At 38.5% G+C, this 27,468-nt stretch overlaps 1 protein-coding gene across 3 annotated transcripts in view; it reads right to left on the bottom strand.

Moving 5' to 3' along the window:
* clec16a (C-type lectin domain containing 16A) overlaps window positions 1-27,468 on the bottom strand; it is a 175,921-nt gene that overhangs the window by 55,953 nt on the left and 92,500 nt on the right. For 2 of the 3 annotated variants that reach the window (XM_062050505.1, XM_062050507.1), the window contains 8 exons: window positions 16,991-17,282; window positions 12,663-12,774; window positions 12,492-12,592; window positions 8,802-8,921; window positions 8,616-8,725; window positions 3,841-3,885; window positions 406-456; window positions 200-328 (listed from right to left, as the gene is read on the bottom strand). In XM_062050505.1, the coding sequence (XP_061906489.1) occupies window positions 200-328; window positions 406-456; window positions 3,841-3,885; window positions 8,616-8,725; window positions 8,802-8,921; window positions 12,492-12,592; window positions 12,663-12,774; window positions 16,991-17,282 (960 nt within the window). The remainder of the gene's footprint in view (window positions 1-199; window positions 329-405; window positions 457-3,840; window positions 3,886-8,615; window positions 8,726-8,801; window positions 8,922-12,491; window positions 12,593-12,662; window positions 12,775-16,990; window positions 17,283-27,468) is intronic. The other variant, XM_062050506.1, reaches the window with a different exon arrangement.

Here is a 27,468-nt window from a genome sequence, read left to right as displayed (position 1 = left end):
GGTGATGTTTGCTGCTAAATTAAACACAACATCAAACATTATGGTCCCACATTTCCTAAGAAACAATGTTAAAAAACAACTTAATGCCTTGCCCAGCTGTTTACTGACATATAATATTCATGTTGAAGTAACTTTTACTCCAAATATCGCTTATCGTCCTCCTTGGCCCGTATGGGTCCATCTCTCCTTTAGCACCTACCCTGCGTGTCTTCTCCACATCTCCACAAGGCAGCCGCTTGACAAAGTCGATGCCTGTCAGAGGCGTGCCGGTGGGTGGCAGCAGTATGGAGGCGTCCATCATCAAATACTCCACGTTCAGCGGTTTACTCTGAAACGATCGGCACTTTTTAACACCTGGAAGAGTTTCAAACATCCTTTTGTCTTTGAAGGAAAAGGCCGACTTACGGTCATGCTCCTGTATTCGTCTTCAAACATGTCGAGAAAGATCTCCTCGCCCTGCAGGACAAAGTGATGCATAGAGAGAACGTTACTGGATTGTTTTAAGGCTAGTGGACATTCTTTGAAAAATTTGATATTGATACTCCTTTTCCCTTTGTGGTCATTTTATATTTAGGTTTGTGTCTGGTTGTTGATATCAAGCTTTGCTAAACGGGTGTCACACTCGTTTTCATAGGGCTGCAATTATTTAATAATGACATGTATTCATTACGTACACTGTAAACAAAATCTGTGAATTTTACAGTAAAAAAACCAAAATTTTGGTGTTTTTTATAAATATAAATGGCAAAAAGGTACCAAATCTGTTTTTAGACTGAGCTACCAGTTTTTACCTTAAAAAAAGATTTTACAGTGTACAATTTGCTAAAGTAGTTTCTGTATTTTCCGGACTATAAGCCGCTACTTTTTTCTTTCGCTTTGAAACCTACAGCTTATAAAAACGGTGCGGCTAATTTATGATTTTTTTCTTCGCTAACGACCATAATGTTTTGTATTCCACATATAGCTTTGACATAACACTGACCGAGACACTGAAAAGGTGTGTCATTGTTTGTGCTAATGCGCCATCTTTTGGACAGGTTTACTCACTGCAAGTGTTGCTGGTTGAAAATGGACTTCCTCTTTCGTGCCTTGAACCGGAAGTATAAGTTGTGTTTCGTCTACTGTTCGTCCATAGCGTTTCTACTTGTATCAATTCTTCATTCATCACTCCAAGCAACGATTGTAAGTGTAACTAAAACAATTCTTACTTACTAAAGCGTCCCATGTGTGATGTCTGTAGGAGTGTTTTCATGCATATTTGTACGTGCTATCATAATGTAATCAAGCTAACGTCGTTAGCATTAGCGAATATGCTAAAACGTTTGTTAATAATACTAATTATTAACTTACAATGGCATTCTTTTTGTATTGTTTCACTTTTGTAAATTCACCAAAACGTCACTGTGAAGTTATTGAGTCTGTTTAGCGGATTGGAGAGCTAGCTTGCGCAGCTAGTGGGTCAATGACGATGACTTCTGTTTGGTTTGATCAGCCGTTTTACTGCCGTTACAGACACCGTTTGGAAACAAGAAACATTTACAAAATATTTCGTACCAGTATATATCTGCAACTTATAGTCTGGTGCGGCTTATATAAGTAAAAATATTTATGTTCTAAAATCTGGTGGGTGCGGCTTGAATACTGGAAGATATGCTAATTTGATTTAGACAAAAAAAAGAATTCTGGAATGCATGACAACATTATATTTGTTGCAATATTAGACCAAGTTCAAAAGATATGAAAAAGCTTTCAGTATGTTTACTTTTTCTGTAAAAATGGAAAGTTAAATGCTTCAAGTAAGAAAAAACACATTATTCCAGGCCAATAAAATGATGTGGCGGGCCAGATAGGGCCTTGAGTTTGACACCTGCGCTTTAAAATACCAATTGTGTACTTATTTCTCCACTGCTATTTTTTTTTATGCAGATGTATTTTTTTAACAGGTCCCAGTTAAAGAAAACAAATAAATCCACTCTTAAAGTTGAACATGATCAATATTTGTTATCCTTATTTTGCGCCTACGTTATCATATCACCTTACTAAAAACAAAACCTGCAAGATAGACAACTAAATTACTGCTAAGATAAGTGTTCTTTGATCTGGATTTATTACAGCTCTCCCAACCTCAACAAAGATTTGGATTCATATGCGTTTAAAAATCATTTCAAACATTTTTGTTCAGTCGGTGTTTGAGGAAAAAGAAAGAGAAATCCTAAAAGTTTCTAAATTTAGTAGATATTTTTCTTTTTTTTCTTCAGACAGTGTTGATTTATGACACCGAAAACAACTGCTGTTACTGATACTGCAACTGAGGTCAAAGACAAACAGAAAGCAAGCCCAGAAGCGAAATTAAAGTCAGAGAGCGTGTGGATTTGGTTTTGTTTACTTTAAAGAAACTGAAATCCACACTAATAAACATTATTCATCTGCTGTTTAAACTCGCACGCTTTCTTTGAATGCTTTGTGAACGTCCACTATTATAGAGTACGTACAAACCTCAAAACCAGTGAAGTTGGCATATTGTGTAAATGGTAAATAAGACAGTAACAATAACAGAATACAATGATTTGCATATCCTTTTCGACCTATATTTAATTTAATACACAGCAAAGACAAAACACTTAATGTTCGAACTGGAAGACTTTGTTCTTTTTGCAAATATTAGCTCATTTGGAATTTGATGCCTGCCACGTGTTTCAAAAAAGCTGGCACAAGTGGCAAAAAAGACTGAGAAAGTTGAGGAATGCTCATCAAACACTTATTTGGAACATCCCACAGGTAATCGGCAAGGTCTTGACCTTTGATCCCTCAGGCGGTACTGTATCAAAAAGCGACATCAGTGTGTAAAGGATATCACCACACAGGCTCAGGAACACTTCAGAAAACCACTGTCAGTAACTACAGTTGGTTGCTACATCTGTAAGTGCAAGTTAAAATTCTACTATGCAAAGCGAAAGCCATTTATCAACAACACCCAGAAACGTCGCCGGCTTCGCTGGGCCCTAGCTCGTCTAAGATGGACTGATGCAAAGTGGAAAAGTGTTCTGTGGTCTGACGAGTCCACATCTCAATTTGTTTTTGGAAACTGTGGACGTCGTGTCCTCCGGACCAAAGAGGAAAAGAACCATCCAGACTTTTATAAGTACAAAGTTGAAAAGCCAGCATCTGTGATGGTATGGGGGTGTATTAGTGCCCAAGGCATGGGTAACTTACACATCTGTGAAGGCACCATTAATGCTGAAAGGTACATACAGGTTTTGGAGCAAGAGATGTTGCCATCCAAGCAACGTTATTATGGACGCCTCTGCTTATTTCAGCAAGACAATGCCAAGCCACGTGTTATAACAGCATGGCTTCATAATAAAAGAGTGCGGGTACTAGACTGGCCTGCCTGTAGTCCAGACCTGTCTCCCATTGAAAATGTGTGGCGCAATATGAAGCCTAAAATACCACAACGGAGACCCCGGACTGTTGAACAACTTAAGCTGTACATCAAGCAAGAATGGGAAAGAATTCCACCTGAAAAGCTTCAAAAATGTGTCTCCTCAGTTCCCAAACGTTCACTGAGTGTTGTTAAAAGGAAAGGCCATGTAACACAGTGGTAAAAATGCCCCTGTGGCAACTTTTTTGCAATGTGTTGCTGCCATTAAATTCTAAGTTAATGATTATTTGCAAAAAAAAAAAAAATTCTCAGTTGGAACATTACATATCTTGTCTTTGCAGTCTATTCAATATAAGTTGAAAAGGATTTGCAAATCATTGTATTCTGATTTTATTTACCATTTACACAGCATGCCAACTTCACTGGTTTTGGGTTTTGTAATCTATATATGTATGTACCTTGTAGAATCGACGCAGCAGGTGCAGACTTTCTTCTCTCGCTCCCTGTGACACAGAGAAAATGTGGTTCAAAGAAAAGCAGGCGTTTGTCAGGACCCACCCACTTTTAATCTTGTAAATCGTTGGGCTTATAGGAAGGATTTTGTTGTGCTGCTACGCCCTTCCCAGGCGGACCACATGCGACACACTTTGAATAAAAACTGGGGTGAGTCGTGTTCAAACACGTCCCGTACAACACAAAGGGCACTCGGAGGCGTAGGGCGTACAATTGTTAGTCAACCGTCAGGCGCCAATAAACGACCTCCATGGAATAAATAACGCAAAACCAAGATGTGACGTTAGCGAACGAATCGGGTCTTTTGAACGCCTCTTTAAGGTGAACGAGGAGAACCAATTCCCAGTTGTGAGTCGTTCTATTTTTTTTTTTTTCACGTGCAAGTTTAGCGTCGGCAATTGACTCTGCACGTGCGTGCCACCCGGCTGGCAACTGGACTAGAAAAAGTCAGAGTTAAAGGACATTTTGCAGCATTTGGATAAACTTTTTTTTTTCTTTAATAAAATAAAACCAAAATATTTTCATAAAAAATACGGAAATAGATATATTTTTTATTTTATGTTGTTTTTTTTAGGATTCACAAAGGGTATATCATTTTTCCATGGAGTCTGCTGAAAATGATGGAAAGCGCCACTCTACATAGCAACTGAAACTGTGGTCTAAGTTGGAATTGCCACAAAACACATTTCAAGATATTTAATACTCTATTGCCATCTGGTGGCTAAAGTAGATAGTGCACACCCCTAATTTGTCACGTTTCATGTGTCAGGTAAACACATCACTTTTTTCTGTTGTTAATTTCTGTCCTAATTTTTATTGTTTTATTTATACTTTTTATATCCATCAATGCATTTTATTCTGACTTATTGTGTATTTTCTTCTATATTGTTAAAACGCTAGACTTTTTTTTTAGGTGAGGTGGGAAAATTCTAAGCTGGGAAATATGGCACCGCCTTATGGAGTGTTTAGAATAAAAACACAACAAAAATCCAGTTATAGCTAATATTTCAGAGTAAATTTCAAAAATAGAGTAATATTTGTGTACATTTCATTATATGTGATGACTGTATTATGACGATAGTATATATGATAGTATATATCTGTATCATGAATCAATTTAAGTGGACCCCGACTTAAACAAGTTGAAAAACTTATTCGGGTGTTACCATTTAGTGGTCAATTGTACGGAATATGTACTTCACTGTGCAACCTACTAATAAAAGTCTCAATCAATCAATCAATCAATATATATATATATATATATATCTATATATATATATCTATATACATAGATATATATATATATACATATATATATATATCTATATATATATATATATATATATATATATATATATATATATATATATATATATAGATATATATATATTTATATTTATATATATACATAATAATTAAAATAAGGAGCCAGTCTTTTGAACGGCTCTTTGAAATGAACAACTCTTCAGGAAGCAGCCATTAATCCATCTCTATTGCAAAAGCACAACTCTGATCTGTTGAGATTTGACAGTTGGATTATGTTTTTATTGCTGAAAACAATTGTGAAACCAAAAGATCGTTAACGACAGGTGGTTGAGCATAAATGAGTGTAATTGGCTATTCATTAACCAATTAAAAAGATGGCGGCAGCAGGGCTGCACCTGATTCCTGTAAACCCGAGCAGAGAAAAGAAAGAAGGTGGGGCGACTATCTTCATTACTGACTCGGGAGTGAAGGATTCTGGTACCAATCCAGCTTCCGCCCTCTGTCCTTGGATCAGACACTCCACCTTTTTTTGTTCTTTATAATATTTGTTTTCTTTTCTGTCCTTTAGAAGAGGCGATTGATAAGGAATGTTCTTCTTCTAGGACTGGGGAATGATGACCAGCATGCATCTTGGTCATCGTTGCTGGACAGTCTTGGGAACATGAAGTTTGATCCATGACATTCTTTATCTGGGACATGAAATGTCACAAGAAGTGGTGTGTGTGTGTACGTGTGTGTGTGTGTGCGTGTGTGTGTGTGTGTATGTTGCTTTGCAAAATGGACCATTTTCTGAAGATTCTACTTCATATTGTTTATTACCAAAGTAATAGTTTTAACAAACATAAGTTCACAAAACTTCTGCAAATTGATTGGAAAATGTTGCAACAATTTTTTAGAAGTTGGATCAAAGTAAAATTGTTTAACATATATGTATTGTATTTAGCTGTGGTGTACTTACTTTGCTGTCTTCTTTCATTTTTGCACATTTTTGGGGGAAAATTGTTCTTAATTTTGTTGCATCTTCAACTTATCACCAAGTTAAATATACCAATTTATACCAACCTTTAAAATACATTTAATTAGGTGCGGTGTAATTAATTTGCTACATTTTTTCATGTTTATTAAACCTAATTTTGTTGCATCTTCAACTTATCACCAACTTAATTATACCAAACATTACCAAATTAAAAAACACAAAGTTCTCAAAACTAGTAAGCATTGATTGGAAAATGTTTCAACATTTTTTTTTTTTACTTGCATCAAAGTAAAAATGTTGAACTTTTATAAATTTTATTTAGGTGTAGTGTACTTAATTTGCTGTCTTGTTTCATTTTGGCAAATTTTTTGTGAAAAATGTTACTTAATTTTGTTGCATCTTCAATTTATCACCAAGTTAATGATACCAAGTTTTACCAACCTATAAAATACATTTAATTAGGTCCGGTGTAATTAATTTGCTGTCATTTTTCATGTTAATTAAACCTAATTTTGTTGCATCTTTAACTTATCACCAAGTTAATTATACCAAGTTTTACCAACCTATAAAATACATTTAATTAGGTCCGGTGTAATTAATTAGCTGCCTTTTTTCATGTTTATTAAACCTAATTTTGTTGTATCTTCAACTTATCACCAAGTTAATTATACCAAGTTTTACCAACCTATAAAATAAATTTAATTAGGTCCCGTGTAATTAATTTGCTGCCTTTTTTCATGTTTATTAAACCTAAATTTGTTGCATCTTCAACTTATCACCAACTTAATTATACAAAGTTTTACCCAATTAAAAAACAGAAAGTTCTCAAAACTTGTAAAAATTGATTGGAAAATGTTGCAACTTGTAAAAAGGGATTGAAAAAAGTTGCAACATTTTTTTAAAGTTGCATCAAAGTAAAACATGTTAACTTATATATATATATTATGTAGGTTTGGTGTACTTCATTTGCTGTTTTCTTTAATTTTTCTCCAACTTAATTTATGCAATTTTTTTTAAAATTTTACTTAATTTTGTTGCATCTTCAACTCATCACCAAGTTAATAATACCAAGTTTTACCAACCTAGAAAATACATTTAATTAGGGGCGGTGTAATTAATTTGCATCCTTTTTTCATGTTTATTAAACCTAATTTTATCGCATCTTCAACCTATCACCAACTTAATTATACAAAGTTTTACCAAATTAAAAAACTACGTTTTCAAAACTTGGAAAAATTACTTGGAAAAAGTTGCAACATTATTTTGAAGTTGCATCAAAGTAAAATGTTTTACCTTATATATTTTATTTAGTTGTGGTGTACTTAATTTGCTGTCTTATTTCATTTTTGCACATTTTTTGGAGGGAAAATGTTACTTAATTTTGGTGAATCTTCAACTTATCACCAACTTAATTATACCAAGTTTTACCAAATTAAAAAACAAAAAGTTCTCAAAACTTGGAAAAAAGTATTGGAAAATGTTGCAACATTTTTTTTAAGTTGCAAGAAAGACATTTTTTTCAACTTATGTATATTTTATTTAGGTGTGGTGTACTTCATTTGCTGTCTTCTTTCATTTTTGCACATTTTTTTGGGGAAAATTGTATTTAATTTTGTTGCATCTTCAACTTATCACCAAGTTAATTATACCAATTTTTTTTAGTATATATATACTGTGTGTGTATATATACATACACACACACACACACACACACACACACACACACACACACACACACACACACACACACACACACACACACACACACACATACACACATACACACACACACCCACACACACACACACACACACACACACACACACACACACACACACACACACACACACACACACACACACACACACACACACACAATCTACAGATAGATCTGAAGTTGATCGAGAGATTTAAGCGTTGAAAGTAAAAAAAATAATTAACACTTTTTTGAGTGGGACCTTTTTGGATCCCTGATCATTTTTGTGGGATTTTTCTTCATACAACCTGTCATTTCACAAAAAATAATAATGAATCAAAATCAATGTTGTAAATAATTATTGACCTATTTTCAAACACTTCAGTTGAAATATTCTACTTTGACATTTTTTGAGGGGAAATAATTGCATATTTTGCGTGTTTTCCAGAATTTTTTTTTTTTTTTTTTTTTTACAAAATGGGCATAAAACAGTAAAAAAACCATCAATAAAACTTTATATAGACCGATCTAAAGTTGATCTAGAGATTTAAGCTTTGAAAACAAACATTTTTCAAAATTTATTTAATACTGAGAACCTTCCAGGTCCCTGGGACCAAACCTGAGGGGAGCCCTAAAGTACTCAGTACTACCGACAAAATTAAGTTTTACCTACAGTATAAAAGTATGTAATTTGGTACCCATCCCTAATTGTCCAGGCAGATGGGAGTCCTGGTTCTGTTTCAGGTTTTTCCCCTTGTTTGTTGGAAGTGAGTGAGTCGTACCTCCAGGCAGGCCAGGTGAACGTCTTTGATGATGCACTGACTTCCAGACAAGACGGACTGTTTCAGTAGAAGGCAGCTGAGCTCCAGGGTGGCAAGGCGCACTCTACCATCTGAACACAGGACCAAGACAGCAATAAGCCACACTTGCACAGTTCTGGGAGGGACGCTTTGGAGATTGCAAATGACCTGGCTGTGCTGCCAGACTCATGACTCGAATCAGCCTCTCTGCAAGAACCAAACTGTAGGAACTTCTCTCCTTGTCGGGGACTGGCAGCTGCAACCTCTCCAGGAGATCACCGTTGATGCCTGAGGAAAGAGGTGCCAGACATTTTGGTCAGGTGTATGCTTTGTGCTCCAAAACTAATCAAACTTTACCTAAATTTAAATGTAGCTCCAGGTCACGTCCAGTCTTCTAACATAGATTGTATCTTATGTTAACTACATGATTACAGTCGTCCCTCGCCACATCGCACTTCCAATATTGGGGCCTCACTACGTCAAGATTTTTGTCTATAACGGTACATAAATACAGTGTTCCCTCATTTAACGCTGGGGTTACGTTCCAAAAAATACCCGCTTTAGTAAAATCCGTGTAGTTGAAGTTGATTCCCCCGCCCCCGTTTTTTATGTTTTCGTTCATTATATATTTTTTTCATACACTATGTTTTTTCATTTACCGAATATTTTTTTTCCATTTACTGTGCATGTTTTTTCATTTACACGTTTTTTAAAAATTTATTATGGTTATTTCCTTTACATGTTTTTTTTTTATTTATTATGTTTTTTTCGTTTACACGTTTTTTGAAAAATGTATTGTTTTGTTGTTTACATTTTTTTATTTGTTTTTTTCGTTTATAAATTTTTTTATTATGTTTTTTTCGTTTACAGGTTTGTTTTATTTATTATGCTTTTTTTATTATATTTTTTTCGTTTACATGTTTTTTTAAAATGTATTATGTTTTTTTCGTTTACACATTTTTTAAATTTGTTATGTTTTTTTCGTTTACAAGTTTTTATTTATTTATGTTTTTTTACTTTACACGTTTTTTTTGTTTTTTTTTGTTTACACGTTTTTTTATTATGTTTTTTTTCATTTACAGATTTTTTTTTTTATTTGGTTTTTTTTCGTTTACAGATTTTTTTATTTATTATGTTTTTTTTCGTTTACACATTTTTTATTTATTAAGTTTTTTTCGTTAACACGTTTTTTTATTTTATTTATTGTGTTTTTTTCGTTTACAATACTGCACAGTATATGTATGCTCGCATCAAAGAATTTTGTAAATTAGGCAAGCTGAACACATTCTGTAGTGTACAGGACACATGGCATGAAGAAGATTGATTGACAATGGTCTACAGTCCCTTGGCCAATCAGGACGCAGAACACAATGCGCATTTATACGCTGTAAAAAAAGTAAAAATCTGTGAACCGTGTTGTAGCGAGGTAACACTATATATATATATATATATATATATATATATATATATATATATATATATATATATATATATATATATATATATATATATATTTATATATATATATATATATATATTCTACATATTTATGGTGGAAATAAAGTTTTTTACTGTGCAGTATTTTTCTCTTGTTTGGTTTAAATGTATTTCGAACACGTATGCAATGGCAAGAGATATACATATTTATATTTCTCTTCACAACATGTTTAAAAAGGAGTAGGAAGAAGCCTCATCCTGCCCCTTTTCCAATTGATAGCAATTTAGTAGCACATTGACACTTCCTGTCCTCGTTTTGAATGAATGCAACAGATCTCGTAGTAATAGTTGAGTCACTTATGGTTCGCATATGAGGTGAATAATATCTCATTTTCCATAAATGTTCATCAAAAGTATTATTTTTTGTACTTTGTAAACACTTTTAGTTTGCATAGCCTCTTCAAGTGGATCGATCATATTAGTACATTGTTTGTTAAACCATGCCATCATTTAATTCCACATACTTATATACTAAATGTCTTAAGTGTTGTGCGTGCATACAAATGTTTGAAATTTCATGTTTCTCTAAGGTTATATTTCTCCTCTTTAGTTAAGAAGTATTGTTGGGTAGCAAATGCATAAAATAATTGAATTTCAATCATTTCTGATCTTTTTTGTAACATAGTTAGTGAATGAAGTGTACTTTTGTAGTTATTTCCCCATATTTCTGCACAATCACTCAGGTATGGTAACACTAGCGAGCAGTAGAGAATATAAAGTGATTTTTGGTCAAGTGCATATTTTGCTTTACCTTATGTCGTATATTTTTATATGAGATTTCCAGTTCATTTTATCATCTATTATTACGCCCAAAAATGTTGTTTCTTTTACTCTGTCAATGTCTACTCCGTCTATTTTCTATAATTACGGTTTGTTGTGGCAAAAGATAAACATATTCAGCGAAACGTCCGTTTCCGGGTTAAAAGTGACAACGCCAACAACACGACGACTAATCTTGGTGCTATCTTCACAACTTTTTGATGCACCTCATCTTCAACTCCTGCTTCATCAATAACACATCTTTGGTGGGACTTTGCATCAGGGTCACTTAGTACATTGTCTATTAATCCATGCCATCATTTAATTCCACATACTGATATACTAAAGGTTTTAAGTGCTGTACATGCATTCAAATGTTTGAAATTAGATCACTAAAAGGGGTTATATTATGATTTATTTTCTATATGTAAACTCTTCCCTGTGGTCTACATAACATGTAATGGTGGTTCTTTGGTAAAAATGTTGCATCGATGATGTTTTACAGACCAACTTCAAGCCTCTTTCAGCCATGTTTTAGTGTTTAGCACTTCCGCAGCGAGTCTACTGACAGGTATAAGTTTGAACTATACACTATTTTATATTAGAAATAGCAACATCGTAGAATGCATGTGCATGTACGAGCCAGTCTGCCCCTCAACAAGAGGGAAGAGGGGAAAAAAAGGAACTTATTGACTACAACTCCCGCAGAGCACTTTGGGTAAATTTATACCATATGTGGATAATCCGCTGTTGTCAATATTGGTGAAATTGTCACAAATTGGGCAATTTACGAACAAGTTGTTAAAAAATATATTTCCGCCGTTCCTCAATTGTTTGATTTTTAACTTTTTCCGGACTTATGCACATCCAAGATATACAAAAACAGGTACCAATATGTAAGAAAAGTTGCTTTGCATTATAGGTTCCCGATGAAGTATTTCCACAAAGTGGTTCTGTTGTAGTGGCCGGGTGACTGCCATAGCAATGACGCTACTAGTGAGTACTGTATTCTACAGTAGAACACACTCAAGGCTACTATATTGGGTAAAAACCAGCATAATTTCATGTTTGGAGGGCTCTAATTATGTTATAAACATATTTAAAAACTATTGTTTATGTTTAAACTATGAAATGACAACACAATGCTAACAACACGGCTAATGGACGAAGCTGCGACTGCCAAGTTGACCGACTTTTGACAGAACAACTTACGTCCATGGAAGCCCAGGTCTAACTTAGGAAGAATTACCCAGGATGCGATTAAGGATTTCCACGTTGTGGTTTTGTTGTAGTGGCCGGGTGACTGCCATAGCAATGACGCTACTAGTGAGTACTGTAATCTACAATAGAACACACTCAAGGCTACTATATTGGGTGAAACCAGCGTAATTTCATGTTTGGATGGCTCTAATTATGTTATAAACATATTTAGAAAATATTGTTTAAGCTCCAACTATAAAAATACGTTTATTACAGTCAGGCCTGGAACCAACTAGCCGTGATCAACGATGGATGACTGCAATGCATTCAGGTAAATATTCTGATGGCTGAAAAGCCACTGTAACAAAACAAAACAACTTTACATGAAATAAAAGAAGCAACCTTTGCTGTGTGAGACGGCATAAAGCAGGCAGAGGACAAACAGTGCATGGTAGTCATCGTCAGTGCAGTCCAGGGCGCTGTACACCATGTCCAAGAAGGGCCTGCGGCACGGGAGAAGAGGAAATCAGACATTTCTTGACAAACCCCGGCGTGCGGCACGTCAGCGTGCACCTGCTTCTCTGGGTGTGTGAGCGCGTGGCAGCTTCCGTCTTCTCTTCGTCTGTGATGTTCTGCTCGGTCAGCTCCGTCACTTTACAGGTGTCCATCACCACCATCTCAATCTCTGGACGTGCAAAAACACACATGCGGTCATAACGTGCACGTGTGAGAGCCTTTTTTTACACAAGAATGGTCACTAAGCAGTTTCCCTTTCACTTTCACTCATAACTATCAGTACATTGACAAATGTATTTATTTATTGGTTAAAATATATATATTTATAGCTCATCAAGGATGTGAATCTTACAACTCCTGATTATTGGGTTGACATTTTGATTCATAATTAATTATCGATTCAACAAGATTCTCCATTTAAACCAATTATTGCAATATATTATTTGGTATATACCAGGGGTGTCCAAAGTGCGGCACGGGGGCCATCACATAGGTGAAATGTAAAGAGAAAAGTTAAAAAAAAACTGTCATTGCTAAAAAATAATAATAATAATAATAATAATGAATCAAAATCAATGTTATTCAAGGGTCCAATTACTTCACATGAAATATTCCACTTTGTCATATTTTGGAGGAAAATGTTGTATATCTTACCATAAAAAAGTGATTTTTTTAACACAAAAAAGACATCAAACATAAAATAAATAAATAAATAAAACTATATATCGCCATGTAGATCTGAAGTTGATATAGAGCAGGAGTGTCCAAAGTGGGGCCCGTTTGCAGCCCGCAGCTATTTTTTAACGGGCCTCGGCACATTCTAAAAAAAACTAGTAAAAAAAAAAAAACAACATAAAAAAATAAAATAAAAGAGCACATAGGTGAAATGTAAAGAGAAAAGTTTTTTTTTTTAAATGTCATTGCTAAAAAAAATTTATCAAAATCAATGATGTCATGAATTATTGACCTATTCAGGGGTCCAACTACTTTACATCAAAAATGCCACTTTGACATCCTCAATAGGAGATATTTAAAGTGAAATTGCACTTTTAAAAAAATATATATATTTTGTCTATCATTCACAATACTTACGTGAGCCAAGAACACATTCGCTTTTCTTTTATTCGTGCATTCTAAATAGTAAATAAACGCTAGCAAAAGCCAGCTAACAATGGAGGTGAGAGAAATCGCACTTTTCTGCCTATAACGCACTCTAAAAACATCAAAAAACTGCCCTCAACGTTTTATATACACTTATATTTTTTATCCTGAATTGAAGATCTACAAGTTTTAGAAGCTGTGTGCTAAACAGATGCAGCTTTAATGCAACATTAAGCATCATGTAGCAGTATTGCTAAGTGCTAAACAAGATATACAAACATAATAAAACAATCACTTACTGTACAATGTCTGCTCTCACTAGGATAAAGACTGATGGAATGTTTACATCTTCCCTTTTAGGTAGGTTTTTAAAAAACAGGTGCCGCAAACGAGCGTCTCTTCGTGTCTTTCTCGCCGTCTCCCGGTCTAAGTTGGATGTCAAAGTTGACCAACTTGTGGGTTTATGTCCACAACCTTCTACTATCCAGGTGAGAGACATGATTTATCATCTAGAATTAACTTTCACCAACTGGAAGGTAATGCAGCAGCTCAATATGTCAATATAGCAGCATAAGCTAGTTAGCCCTCTGTGATCACGACACTGCTGAAAAGTAGTTCCTCAACCTTAGCGCTTATAATAACAATATCGCTAATACTTGTTAATATTCAGGTCACGACATGTAAATGGATGAAATAATGTACTCCCATTAGCTGCATTGTTAGCGACCTCGTATTTGCCATATTTTACGACTTAGAATGCATAAAAAAAGAAAAACGTGTTGCCTCCTTTCACGTTCCCTCCGACCCATCAATGTCGTCTGTGGGCCTGTTTGGGGACGTCTTGGATCCGTCCCTTGAGGGGGGTGCTATGAGTAGCTGTGCAGCTGGGGAGGCACAGCTATTTCTAACTCCAGTGGATCTGCTGCAGGCGCCGGCATCCACCCCGGTGGACCTACAGATGCCGTCATCCACCCCGGTGGACGTACAGATGCCGTCATCCACCCCGGTGGACCTACAGACGCCGTCATCCACCCCGGTGGACCTACATACGCCGCCATTACCCCGGTGGGCCTACAGATGCCGCCATCCACCCCGGTGAACCTACAGACGCCGCCATCCACCCCGGTGGGCCCTCCCAGGCCGGCAGACGAGCTGCCTGCTCCTCTGGCTCCGCCCAGGCTGACGACATCGTCTTCCTCGTTTCTGGCTCCGCCCAGGTTGACGACATTGTCTTCCTCGTCTCTGGCTCCGCCCAGGCCGACGACATCGTCTTCCTCGTCCCTGGCTCTGCCCAGGCCGACGACATCGGCTTTCTCGTCTCCGGCCGGCCGTCCCACGGCGTCGCCAGCTTCCTCGTCTGTGGCCGGCCGTCCCACGGCGTCGCCATCTTTCTCGTCTCTGGGCCAGCCGTCTCAAGGCGTCGCCAGCTTCCTCGTCTGTGGCCTGCCATCCCACGGCGTCGCCAGCTTTCTCGTCTCTGGGCCAGCCGTCCCACGGCGTCGCCAGCTTTCTCGTCTCTGGCCAGCCGTCCCAAGGCGTCGCCAGCTTCCTCGTCTCTGGCCGGCCGTCCCACGGCGTCGCCAGCTTCCTCGTCTCTGGCCGGCCGTCCCAAGGCATCGCCAGCTTCCTCGTCTCCGGCGGGCCGTCCCATGGCGTCGCCAGCGTCTCCAGCATAGTCGCCTCCGCGACCTCCAGCTGGGCTGACGCCTGGGCGGCCATCTCGTCGGATATGGCTGTTCCGTGGGCGACCGCCTCGCCAGTTGCGGCGGCAAGTTGCCACCTGACTCTTCCCCGCTGGTTGCGGGGACACTTGGCCTGGCGGCCCACCGCCTTGTCCTCCCTCTGCCCTCCCCGTGACTTTGGACTTTTTAGTTTTTCTACAAACGTCTGGTATCCGTTATGGGAAGGGGAGCTACTGTCAGGCTTGTCACTGACAGGTTGTTTTAGTTTTCCCTCTTTTTGTGCTTTATTTCCTGTCAGCGCAGTCAGCAGACTACTATTCATACCTGCCTCGCCCTCCATTCAGTGCTGGAGTATTGTTAGCTGGTTACTGTTTGCTGTTTCCAGTTTGCCTGTTTCCTGGTTCCTGTTTTCCTGCATTTTATTTTTGACATTAAAAGTCATGTTTTCCGGCATCAAGCCTGCCATCTCTGCATCTTAGGGTTCATCACCAACACCTCCTGACACTACTGGTTCTTTGAAGGCTACAGTAGCACTAAAAAAGTCATTATTTTGTCAATCCATTATTGTGTTTTTTAGAGTGTTTCATGGGCGGATTAGTGTACTCCCTTTAGCCACCTCCTACTTGCCATATTTTACGACTTAGAATGCATTAAAAAGGAAAACGTGTTCTTGTCTTGCATAACGATTGTGAATGATAAACATTACAAAAAAAGTACATTTCCCATTCAAAATAAGAGAATAATATACAATTATGAATGTTTATTTTAAGTTTATTTTACTTATTTTTCATTGTGTTAAGAATAGTAAACTTTAAAAATAGCCTTTACTGTTAATACAAGTTCTTTGAAGGCTAAAGTAGCACTAAAAAAAGTAATTATTTTCTCAATCCATTATTGTTTTTTTGTTTTATTTTAGAGTATTTTATGGGCGGATCAATGTACTCCTTTTAGCCACCTCGTACTTGCCATATTTTACGACTTAGAATGCATCAAAAAAGAAAAACGTGTTGTCTTGCCTCAGGATTGTGAATGATAGACAACATTACAAAAAAGTACAAAATAAGAGAATAATATACAATAATGAATGTTTATTTTAAGTATATTTGACTTATTTTTCCCTTTTCATCAAGTTAAGAATGGTAAACTTTAAAAATAGCCTCTACTGTTCTTTGAAGGCTACAGTAGGACAAAAAAAAGAAGTAATTATACTGTCACTCAGTTATTGTTTTGAAATCCAAACAAGTCAAAGGTTGAATTCTGAATGAATGATGCACACAGAGCCAGAGGAAGAAGACAGGCGGACAGGTGAGGCGCACAGGATGGATGACGTCATTGTGGAAATGGACAATTTACGAGCAATGGCGTATGGTGAGTGGTCGCCATGGGAACCAAATGAAAGCAAGGGAGGCAGGAGGGCCTCGTCTCAAAACTAGGCTAAGAGAATGTTTGATTGTTTTGGTGCTACAAAGTGGAAGAGTTAGGTAACTATGGAGTACTTTCTTGTTTCTCTTCCTGGTTTGGAGAGGAGGGCTGCTGCCAAGGTGGCGTGGTGATAATTAACGGGGATGAAGGAGGACGAAAGCGTGGCTGTCTCACACTCACCTTCCGCTGCTTCCCCACTCGCTCTGCTCGCCTTAGAACTCCCACCTGCTCCCACAAGCTCTGTACCTTTTCCCTTCTCCCTCTCTCCTCCTCTGCCGCCATCTTCCCAGCCCTCCTCGCCCGCTTCTCGGCTGCTGCCGCCTCCAGCGCCCCCATCGTCCTCCTCCTCTCCCAGGTTCTTGTAGTTTGGCCTCTTCTGGGTCCTTTTGCGACCACGGTGGCGGGAAAGCTCCAGCGAGCGCTCCAAAGACTCTGGCGGCTTGGTGAAGCGGCGCACCGCTGCTGAGCTGGCCTGCAAAAGACATCGGAGTTGGTATTTTATTCTGAAAATAATGACTATGCTTTCATGTGAATCAGAACCCAAAACCAGTGAAGTTGCCACGTTGTGTAAATGGTAGATAAAAACAGAATACAAAGATTTGCAAATCCTTTTCAACTTATATTCAATTGAATAGACTGCAAAGACAAGATATTTAATGTTCAAGCTGAGAAACTTTGTTATTTTTTGCAAACATTAGCTGATTTGGAATTTGATGCCTGCAACATGTTTCAAAAAAGCTGGCAAAGTGGCAAACAAGACTGACAAAGTTGATTAATGCTCATCAAACACTTATTTGGAACATCCCACAGGTGAACAGGCTAATTGGGAACAGGTGAGTGCCATGATTGGGTATAAAAGCAGCTTCCATTTATAAACAAGGATGGGGCGAGGGTCAACACTTTCTGAACAAATGCATGAGTAAATTGTCTAACAGTTTAAGAACAACATTTATCAACAAGCCATTGCAAGGAATTTAGGGATTTCACCATCTACGGTCCATAATATCATCAAAAGGTTCAGAGAATCTGGAGAAATCCCTGCACGTAAGCGGCTAAGCCTGTGACCTTCGATCCCTCAGGCGGTACTGCATCAAAAAGCGACATTAGATTAAGATTAAAGGTGTGTAAAGGATATCATTACATGGGCTCAGGAACACTTCAGAAAACCACTGTCAGTAACTACAGTTGGTCGCTACATCTGTAAGTGCAAGTTAAAACTCTACTATACAAAGCCAAAGCCATTTATCAACAACACCCAGAAACACCGCCGGCTTGGCTGGGCCCGAGCTCATCTAAGATGGACTGATGCAAAGTGGAAAAGTGTTCTGTGGTCTGACGAGTCCACATTTCAAATTGTTTTTGGAAACTGTGGACGTCATGTCCTCCAGAACAAAGAGGAAAAGAACCATCTGGACTGTTCTAGGCGCAAAGTTGAAAAGCCAGCATCTGTGATGGTATGGGGGTGTATTAGTGCCCAAGGCATGGGTAACTTACACATCTGTGAAGGCACCATTAATGCTGAAAGGTACATACAGGTTTTGGAGCAACATATGTTGCCATCCAAGCAACGTTATATTTCAGCAAGACAATGCCAAGACATGTGTTACAACAGCGTGGCTTCACAGTAAAAGAGTGCGGGTACTAGACTGGCCTGCCTGTAGTCCAGACCTGTCTCCCATTAAAAATGTGTGACGCATTGTGAAGCCTAAAATACCACAAAGGAGACCCCCGACTGTTAAACAACTTTAGCTGTACATTTAAGCAAGAATGGGAAATAATTCCAACTGAAAAGCTTCAAAAATCAGTCTCCTCAGTTCCCAAACGTTTACTGAGTGTTGTTAAAAGGAAAGGCCATGTAACACAGTGGTAAAAATGCCCCTGTGACAACTTTTTTGCAACGTGTTGCTGCCATTAAATTCTAAGTTAATGATTATTTGCAAAAAAGAGTTAAGTTTCTCAGTGTGAACATTAAATATCTTGCAGTCTATTCAATTGAATATAAGTTGAAAAGTATTTGCAAATTATTGTATTCTGTTTTTATTTACCATGTACACAATGTGCCAACTTCACTGGTTTTGGGTTTTGTAGAAGTCAAATGTTTGACTCAAATAAATTGCTTGATGGGTTATATGCATCCAAGAGGTCATATTATCCAAAACTTGTATTGCTTGTTGAAACCTCTTTCTGTGTGTTTGGTTATCAAATTATATCAAAATCTCATGGTAAAATATCGTCACGGTTTTAAAGATGGACTGCACTTTTTTTTTTTAATTTTGTCTATCATTCACCATCCTTATACAAGACAAGAACACATGTTCTTCTTTTTTGATGCCTTATAAGTCGTAAAATATGGCAAGTATGAGATGGCTAAAGGGAGTACACTAATCCACCAATGAAACACTCTAAAAAAACAATAATGGATTGACAAAATAATTACTTTTTTTAGTGCTACTTTAGCCTTCAAATAACTTGTATTAACAGTAGAGACTATTTTTAAAGTTTACCATTCTTAACACAATGAAAAGGTAACAATAAGTCAAATAAACTTATAATAAACATTCATTATTGTATCTTATTCTCTTATTTTGAAGGGGAACTGTACTTTTTTTGTAACGTTGTCTATCATTCACAATCCTTATGCAAGACAAGAACACGTTTTTCTTTTTAATGCATTCTAAATCGTAAAATATGGCAAATACGAGGTAGCTAACAATGCAGCTATTGGGAGTACATTATTCCGTCTAAAAAAACATCCACAAAGCGCCAATAATACTCCATTCACATGTCGTGATCTGAATATTAACAAGTATGAGCCATATTGTTATTATAAGCGCTAACTCAGACAAACTGTTTTTTAGGGCTAACTAGCTTATGCTGCCATATTGACATGTTGAGCTGCTGCATCTCCTCTGAGTTGGTGAAAGCTAATTCTAGATGATAAATCATGCCTCTCACCTGGATAGTAGAAGGTTGTGGACATGAACCCACAAGTTGGTCAACTCTGACATTCAACACGAAAAGACGCTCAATTGTGGTACTTTTTTTTTTAACCCTTCGTGAGGATTAACGTTAATTCTTCATGTAAAGGGGCAGATATAAACATCCCATCAGTCTTTATCCCAGTGAGAGCAGACATTATACAGTAAGTGATTGTTTTATTATGTTTGTATATCTTCTTTAGCACTTAGGAATACTGCTACATGATACTTAGTGTTTCACTAAAGCTGCATCTGTTTAGCACACAGCTTCTAAAACTTGTAGATCATCCTCCTTATATTCAGGCTCAAAAATAGAAGTTTCTGGATCATCATTAATTCCAAAGTAGTCTTTGTTGTCTCTCATCAAGTCTGCCATGATTAGTAAGTAGTCTTGTTGTTGTTGAAGGAAAAAGTGAACATTGTGATGCGTCTGTGAAATGAATACGCCGCCGTATGCTTAAAATGACCAAAATACATAAACAGTACATGTTATTATGAATGTTAATACATTACATATATACTTACAGCGTGTAAATAAAATGGGAGGTTTTTTAGAGCGCTTTACAGGCGGAATAGAGCAAATCCGATTGCCTCCATCATTAGCTGACTCTTGCCAGCATTTTTTTATTTACAATGCATAAAAAAACCAACATATGTGTTCTTGTCTTACATAAGGATTGTGAGTAATAGGCGAAATTCCAAAAAAAAAGTGCAGTTCCCCTTTAAGGCCATGGTACGATATTACTGTGGTACTGTCAAAAAAATAAAAAATAAAAATAAAAGGCTTGGTAAAAATGCCATAATGCGTAAAACGAAGGTCAAGGATAAACGCACTTACAGTGAATGAACACAAATATAATGCTCAAATGTTCCAATCATATTTATCACCACAAACAAGTACTTTGATGTGCAAATAAAGTGCAGGAAGTCAAAGTGTCGCAAGGTACTTTGTAAACCTCCAGTCTAACAAAAAAATAAAATAATAATTCCCTTTTTTTGTCTTTCAACTTCCTGAGAAGCATGATTTAACTTTTAATAACTTGCAGGGTTTCTCCCCCGATTGCCAACATACCTGTGGCGATGGGGGCGTGGTCAACACCAAATTTGCATAATCGGCAATGATGCATATCTTTTCCTTAAAAAGGCTCAATCAAATCTATACATACATTTAAAATCAAACATGTATTATTATTAATTAGTATTAACATATACTTTTTCTAATATTTTCCAATTGCTGCTGCTTACTGCACAATGTACTTTGCTGAGAATTGTTCAAGTTTCGAGAGGCTTCTCCATTCCTTTTATTGACTTTTTCTTTGTCAAAAACAAATCTAGCATCTTTTTCTGGTGTTATTGGGGACTGTACTCGTGTTTAGAGACTATTTACTTCTGTCGCTGCATGTCCGCCACTAACAGAGAAAGCTCCAGCTTGCTTGGTGCTGCTGTAACAACGGCACTTTCTCTCCTTCAAAGTTAAAGTTAAAGTACCAATGATTGTCACACACACACTAGGTGTGGTGAAATTTGTCCTCTGCATTTGACCCATCCTCTTGTTCACTCCCTGGGAGGTGAAGGGAGCAGTGGGCTGCAGCGGTGGCCGCGCCCGGGAATCATTTTTGGTGATTTAACCCCCAATTCCAACCCTTGATGCGGAGTGCCAAGCAGGGAGGTAATGGGTCCCATTTTTATAGTCTTTGGTATGACTCGGCCGGGGTTTGAACTCACAACAATCATTGGAGTCAAGTGCTAGCGGTGACCGCCAATGGAGACGACATAGGCGGTGCGAGCGGAAGCAGAAGCGGGGATGCCGAGCTGGGCTAACAACAAAGAGAAAAGCTAACCAAAGAAGCGTGGAGTCTCCGGGTAAGAAGCTCTCATCATTGCCTGCGAGAGGCAGCAGGGACTAACGTTTATTGATAACTGGCCCTCTTTCTGGGGCAAACCAGGCTTGCTGATGAGAGACGGCCTTCACCCTAACCAGGAAGGCGCCATCATCCTGTCTAGAAACATAGACTACTATTTAAGTCTCACTTGACTGACTACACTAGAGCAAGCCCGGTCACAGGCAATTACAATGTCTGTTAGTCCGGGTGAGGAGTCAGTTAAGCTAGAACTAGCCAGCGCCAGGCTGGATAATCCATGTACGCATAGCAATTCTCTTAGAATAATACACAATTCACATAATGTTTTTTCTGTTGTGTCTGTGTCAGAGGTGGACATGCATTCTACTGAGGTGGCAAATTATGATATGTCCAGTCTATTGCAGCACCAAGCAAACAATCGGAAAATTCCCGTCATATCAATTCCTAGATATGGTCGAAACTATTTAAAGTGCACTACGCATAATAAACGCAACATTGTTAATATTGCCACTACGGATAATCTTAACAAAAACTCGTCAAAACAGCCCAATACCTATAATATGGGCTTTTTAAACATAAGATCATTGTCTCCCAAGGCGTTATTGGTTAATGAGGTCATTAGAGACAACAATCTTAACGTCATTGGTCTTAGCGAAACCTGGCTCAAACCGGACAAATTTTTTGCGCTCAATGAGGCATCTCCTCCTAACTATACGAATGCGCATGTTGCCCGTCCTCTTAAAAGGGGAGGGGGTGTCGCACTAATATACAATGAAAATTTCAACCTTACCCCTAACCTAAATAATAAATATAAATCGTTTGAGGTGCTCACTTTGAGGTCTGTCACACCGCTACCTCTCGACCTGGCTGTTATCTACCGCCCCCCTGGGCCCTATTCGGACTTTATAAGTGAATTCTCAGAGTTCGTTGCTGATCTAGTGACGCACGCCGACAATATAATCATAATGGGGGACTTTAATATCCATATGAATACCCCATCGGACCCTCAGTGCGTGGCGCTCCAAACCATAATTGATAGCTGTGGTCTTACACAAATAATACATGAACCCACGCATCGCAACGGTAATACAATAGATCTAGTGCTTGTCAGGGGTGTCACCACCTCCAAAGTTATGATACTTCCATATACTAAAGTAATGTCCGATCATTACCTTATAAAATTTGAAGTTTTGACTCTTTGTCAACAAGCTAATAATAATAATAACTGCTATAGCGGCCGCAACATTAATGCTGCCACAACGATGACTCTTGCTGACCTACTGCCTTCGGTAATGGCACCATTCCCAAATTATGTGGGCTCTATTGATAACCTCACTAACAACTTTGACGATGCCTTGCGCGAAATTATTGATAGTATAGCACCGCTAAAGCAAAAAAGGGCCCCTAAAAGGCGCACCCCATGGTTTACAGAAGAAATTAGAGCTCATAAATTATCATGTAGAAAACTGGAACGCAAATGGCACGCGACTAAACTTGAGGTTTTCCATCAAGCATGGAGTGATAGTTTAATAACTTATAAACGCATGCTTACCTTAGCTAAAGCTAAATACTACTCAAATCTCATCCGCCTCAACAAAAACGATCCTAAATTTCTGTTTAGTACAGTAGCATCGCTAACCCAACAAGGGACTCCTCCCAGTAGCTCCACCCACTCGGCAGATGACTTTATGAATTTCTTTAATAAGAAAATTGAACTCATTAGAAAGGAGATTAAAGACAACGCATCCCAGCTACAACTGGGTTCTATTAACACAAATACGACTGTATATACGACGGACACTGCCCTCCAAAATAGTCTCTCTATTTTTGATGAAATAACATTAGAGGAATTATTACAGCGTGTAAGTGGGATAAAACAAACAACATGTTTACTTGACCCACTTCCTGGGAAACTTATCAAGGAACTGTTTGTATTATTAGGTCCATCAGTGTTAAATATTATAAACTTATCACTTTCCTCCGGCACTGTTCCCCTAGCATTCAAAAAAGCGGTTATTCATCCTCTGCTCAAAAGACCTAACCTCGATCCCGACCTCATGGTAAACTACCGACCGGTCTCCCACCTTCCGTTTATTTCCAAAATTCTCGAAAAAATTGTTGCACAGCAGCTAAATGAACACTTAGTGACTAACAATCTCTGTGAACCTTTTCAATCCGGTTTCAGGGCAAATCACTCTATGGAGACAGCCCTCGCAAAAATGACTAATGATCTATTGCTAACGATGGATTCTGATGCGTCATCTATGTTGCTGCTTCTTGATCTTAGCGCCGCTTTCGATACCGTCGATCATAATATTTTATTAGAGCGTATCAAAACACGTATTGGTATGTCAGACTTAGCCTTGTCTTGGTTTAACTCTTATCTTACTGACAGGATGCAGTGCGTCTCCCATAACAATGTGACCTCGGACTATGTCAAGGTAACGTGCGGAGTTCCCCAAGGTTCGGTTCTTGGCCCTGCACTCTTTAGTATTTACATGCTGCCGCTGGGTGACATCATACGCAAGTACGGTGTTAGCTTTCACTGTTATGCTGATGACACTCAACTCTACATGCCCCTAAAGCTGACCAACACGCCGGACTGTAGTCAGCTGGAGGCGTGTCTTAATGAAATTAAACAATGGATGTCCGCTAACTTTTTGCAACTCAACGCTAAGAAAACGGAAATGCTGATTATCGGTCCTGCTAGACACCAACATCTATTTAACAATACCACCTTAACATTTGACAACCAAACAATTAAACAAGGAGACTCGGTAAAGAATCTGGGTATTATCTTCGACCCAACTCTCTCGTTTGAGTCACACATTAAGAGTGTTACTAAAACGGCCTTCTTTCATCTCCGTAATATCGCTAAAATTCGTTCCATCTTGTCCACTAGCGACGCTGAGATCATTATTCATGCGTTCGTTACGTCTCGTCTCGATTACTGTAACGTATTATTTTCGGGCCTCCCTATGTCTAGCATTAAAAGATTACAGTTGGTACAAAATGCGGCTGCAAGGCTTTTGACAAAAACAAGAAAGTTTGATCATATTACGCCTATACTGGCTCACTTGCACTGGCTTCCTGTGCACTTAAGATGCGACTTTAAGGTTTTACTACTTACGTATAAAATACTACACGGTTTAGCTCCAGCCTATCTCGCCGATTGTATTGTACCATATGTCCCGACAAGAAATCTGCGTTCAAAGAACTCCGGCTTATTAGTGATTCCCAGAGCCAAAAAAAAGTCTGCGGGCTATAGAGCGTTTTCTATTCGGGCTCCAGTACTCTGGAATGCCCTCCCGGTAACAGTTAGAGATGCTACCTCAGTAGAAGCATTTAAGTCCCATCTTAAAACTGATTTGTATAATCTAGCCTTTAAATAGACCCCCCCTTTTTAGACCAGTTGATCTGCCGTTTCTTTTCTTCTCTCCTCTTCTCCCCTGTCCCTTGCGAGGGGGAGTTGCATAGGTCCGGTGGCCATGGATGAAGTGCTGGCTGTCCAGAGCCGGGACCCCGGGTGGACCACTAGCCTGTGCATCGGTTGGGGACATCTCTGCGCTGCTGACCCGTCTCCGCTCGGGATGGTTTCCTGTTGGCCCCGCTGTGGACTGGACTCCCGCTGATGTGTTGGATCCACTGTGGACTGGACTTTCACAATGTTATGTCAGACCCACTCGACATCCGTTGCTTTCGGTCTCCCCTAGAGGGGGGGGGTTACCCACATATGCGGTCCTCTCCAAGGTTTCTCATAGTCATTCACCGACGTCCTACTGGGGTGAGTTTTTCCTTGCCCGTATGTGGGCTCTGTACCGAGGATGTTGTTGTGGCTTGTACAGCCCTTTGAGACACTTGTGATTTAGGGCTATATAAATAAACATTGATTGATTGAAGCCATTTAAACTAGAACTAGCCGGTGTCAGGCTGGATAATCCCTGCACACATAGCAATTCTCTTAGAATAAAACACAACTCACATAATGTTTTTTCTTTTGTGACCATGTCAGAGGCAGACATACATTGTACTGAGGTAGCTAACTATGATGCGTTCAGTTTATCGCAACATCAAGCAAACAATCTGAATATCCCCGTCGTATCAATTCCTAGATATGGTCGAAACTATTTAAAGTGCAATACGCATAATAAACGCAACATTATTAATATTGCTACTTCGGATAATTTCAACAAACAATCCTCAAAACACCACACTACCTATAATATGGGATTTTTAAACATAAGATCATTATCTTCCAAAACGCTATTAGTTAATGAAGTCATTAGAGACAACAAACTTGACGTCGTTGGTCTCGCCGAGACCTGGCTCAAACCAGACGATTTTTTTGCGCTAAATGAAGCATCTCCTCCTGGCTATATCAATACATATTTTGCCCGACCTCTTAAAAGGGGAGGGGGTGTCGCACTAATATACAATGAAAACTATAATCTTACACCTAACCTAAATAATAAATATAACTCGTTTGAGGTGCTCACTTTGAGGTTTGTCACACCGCTGCCTCTCCACCTGGCTGTTATCTACCGCCCCCCTGGGCCCTATTCGGACTTCATCAGTGAATTCTCAGAGTTTGTTGCTGATCTAGTGACGTACGCCGACAATATAATCATAATGGGGGACTTTAATATCCATATGAATACCCCATCGGACCCTCCATGCGTGGCGCTCCAGACTATAATTGATAGCTGTGGTCTTACACAAATAATAAATGAACCCACGCATCGCAACGGTAATACGATAGATCTAGTGCTTGTCAGGGGTGTCACCACCTCTAAAGTTACGATACTCCCGTACACTAAAGTAATGTCCGATCATTACCTTATAAAATTCGAAGTTCTGACTCATTGTCAACAAACTAATAATAATAATAATAACTACTATAGCAGCCGCAACATTAATGCTGCCACAACGACGACTCTTACTGACCTACTGCCTTCGGTAATGGCACCATTCCCAAATTATGTGGGCTCTATTGATAACCTCACTAACAACTTTAATGACGTCCTGCGCGACACCATAGATATTGTAGCACCGCTAAAGCTAAAAAGGGCCCCTAAAAGGCGTACCCCATGGTTTACAGAAGAAACTAAAGCCCAGAAATTATCATGTAAAAAGCTGGAACGCAAATGGCGTGCGACTAAACTTGAGGTTTTCCATCAAGCATGGTGTGATAGTTTAATAACTTATAAACGCATGCTTACCTCAGCTAAAGCTAAATATTACTCAAATCTCATCCACCTCAACAAAAATGATCCTAAATTTCTGTTTAGTACAGTAGCATCGCTAACCCAACAAGGGACTTCTCCCAGTAGCTCCACCCACTCAGCAGATGACTTTATGAATTTCTTTAATAAGAAAATTGAAGTCATTAGAAAAGAGATTAAAGACAATGCATCTCAGCTACAACTGGGTTCTATTAACACAAATACGACTGTATATACGACGGATACCGCCCTCCAAAATAGTTTCTCTCTCTTTGATGAAATAACATTGGAGGAATTGTCAAAATGTGTAAATGGGACAAAACAAACAACATGTTTACTTGACCCAATTCCTGGGAAACTTATCAAGGAGCTTTTTGTATTACTAGGTCCATCAGTGTTAAATATTATAAACTTATCACTTTCCTCTGGCACTGTTCCCCTAGCATTCAAAAAAGCGGTTATTCATCCTCTACTCAAAAGACCTAACCTCGATCCTGATCTCCTGGTAAACTACCGGCCGGTGTCCCACCTTCCGTTTATCTCGAAAATCCTCGAAAAAATTGTAGCACAGCAGCTAAATGAACACTTAGCGTCTA

Source organism: Entelurus aequoreus, linkage group LG06 (assembly GCF_033978785.1).
Source record: "Entelurus aequoreus isolate RoL-2023_Sb linkage group LG06, RoL_Eaeq_v1.1, whole genome shotgun sequence".
NCBI lineage: Eukaryota > Metazoa > Chordata > Actinopteri > Syngnathiformes > Syngnathidae > Entelurus > Entelurus aequoreus.
Note: the sequence above shows the minus strand (reverse complement) of the source record. Positions and strands in the feature narration are given on the sequence as shown.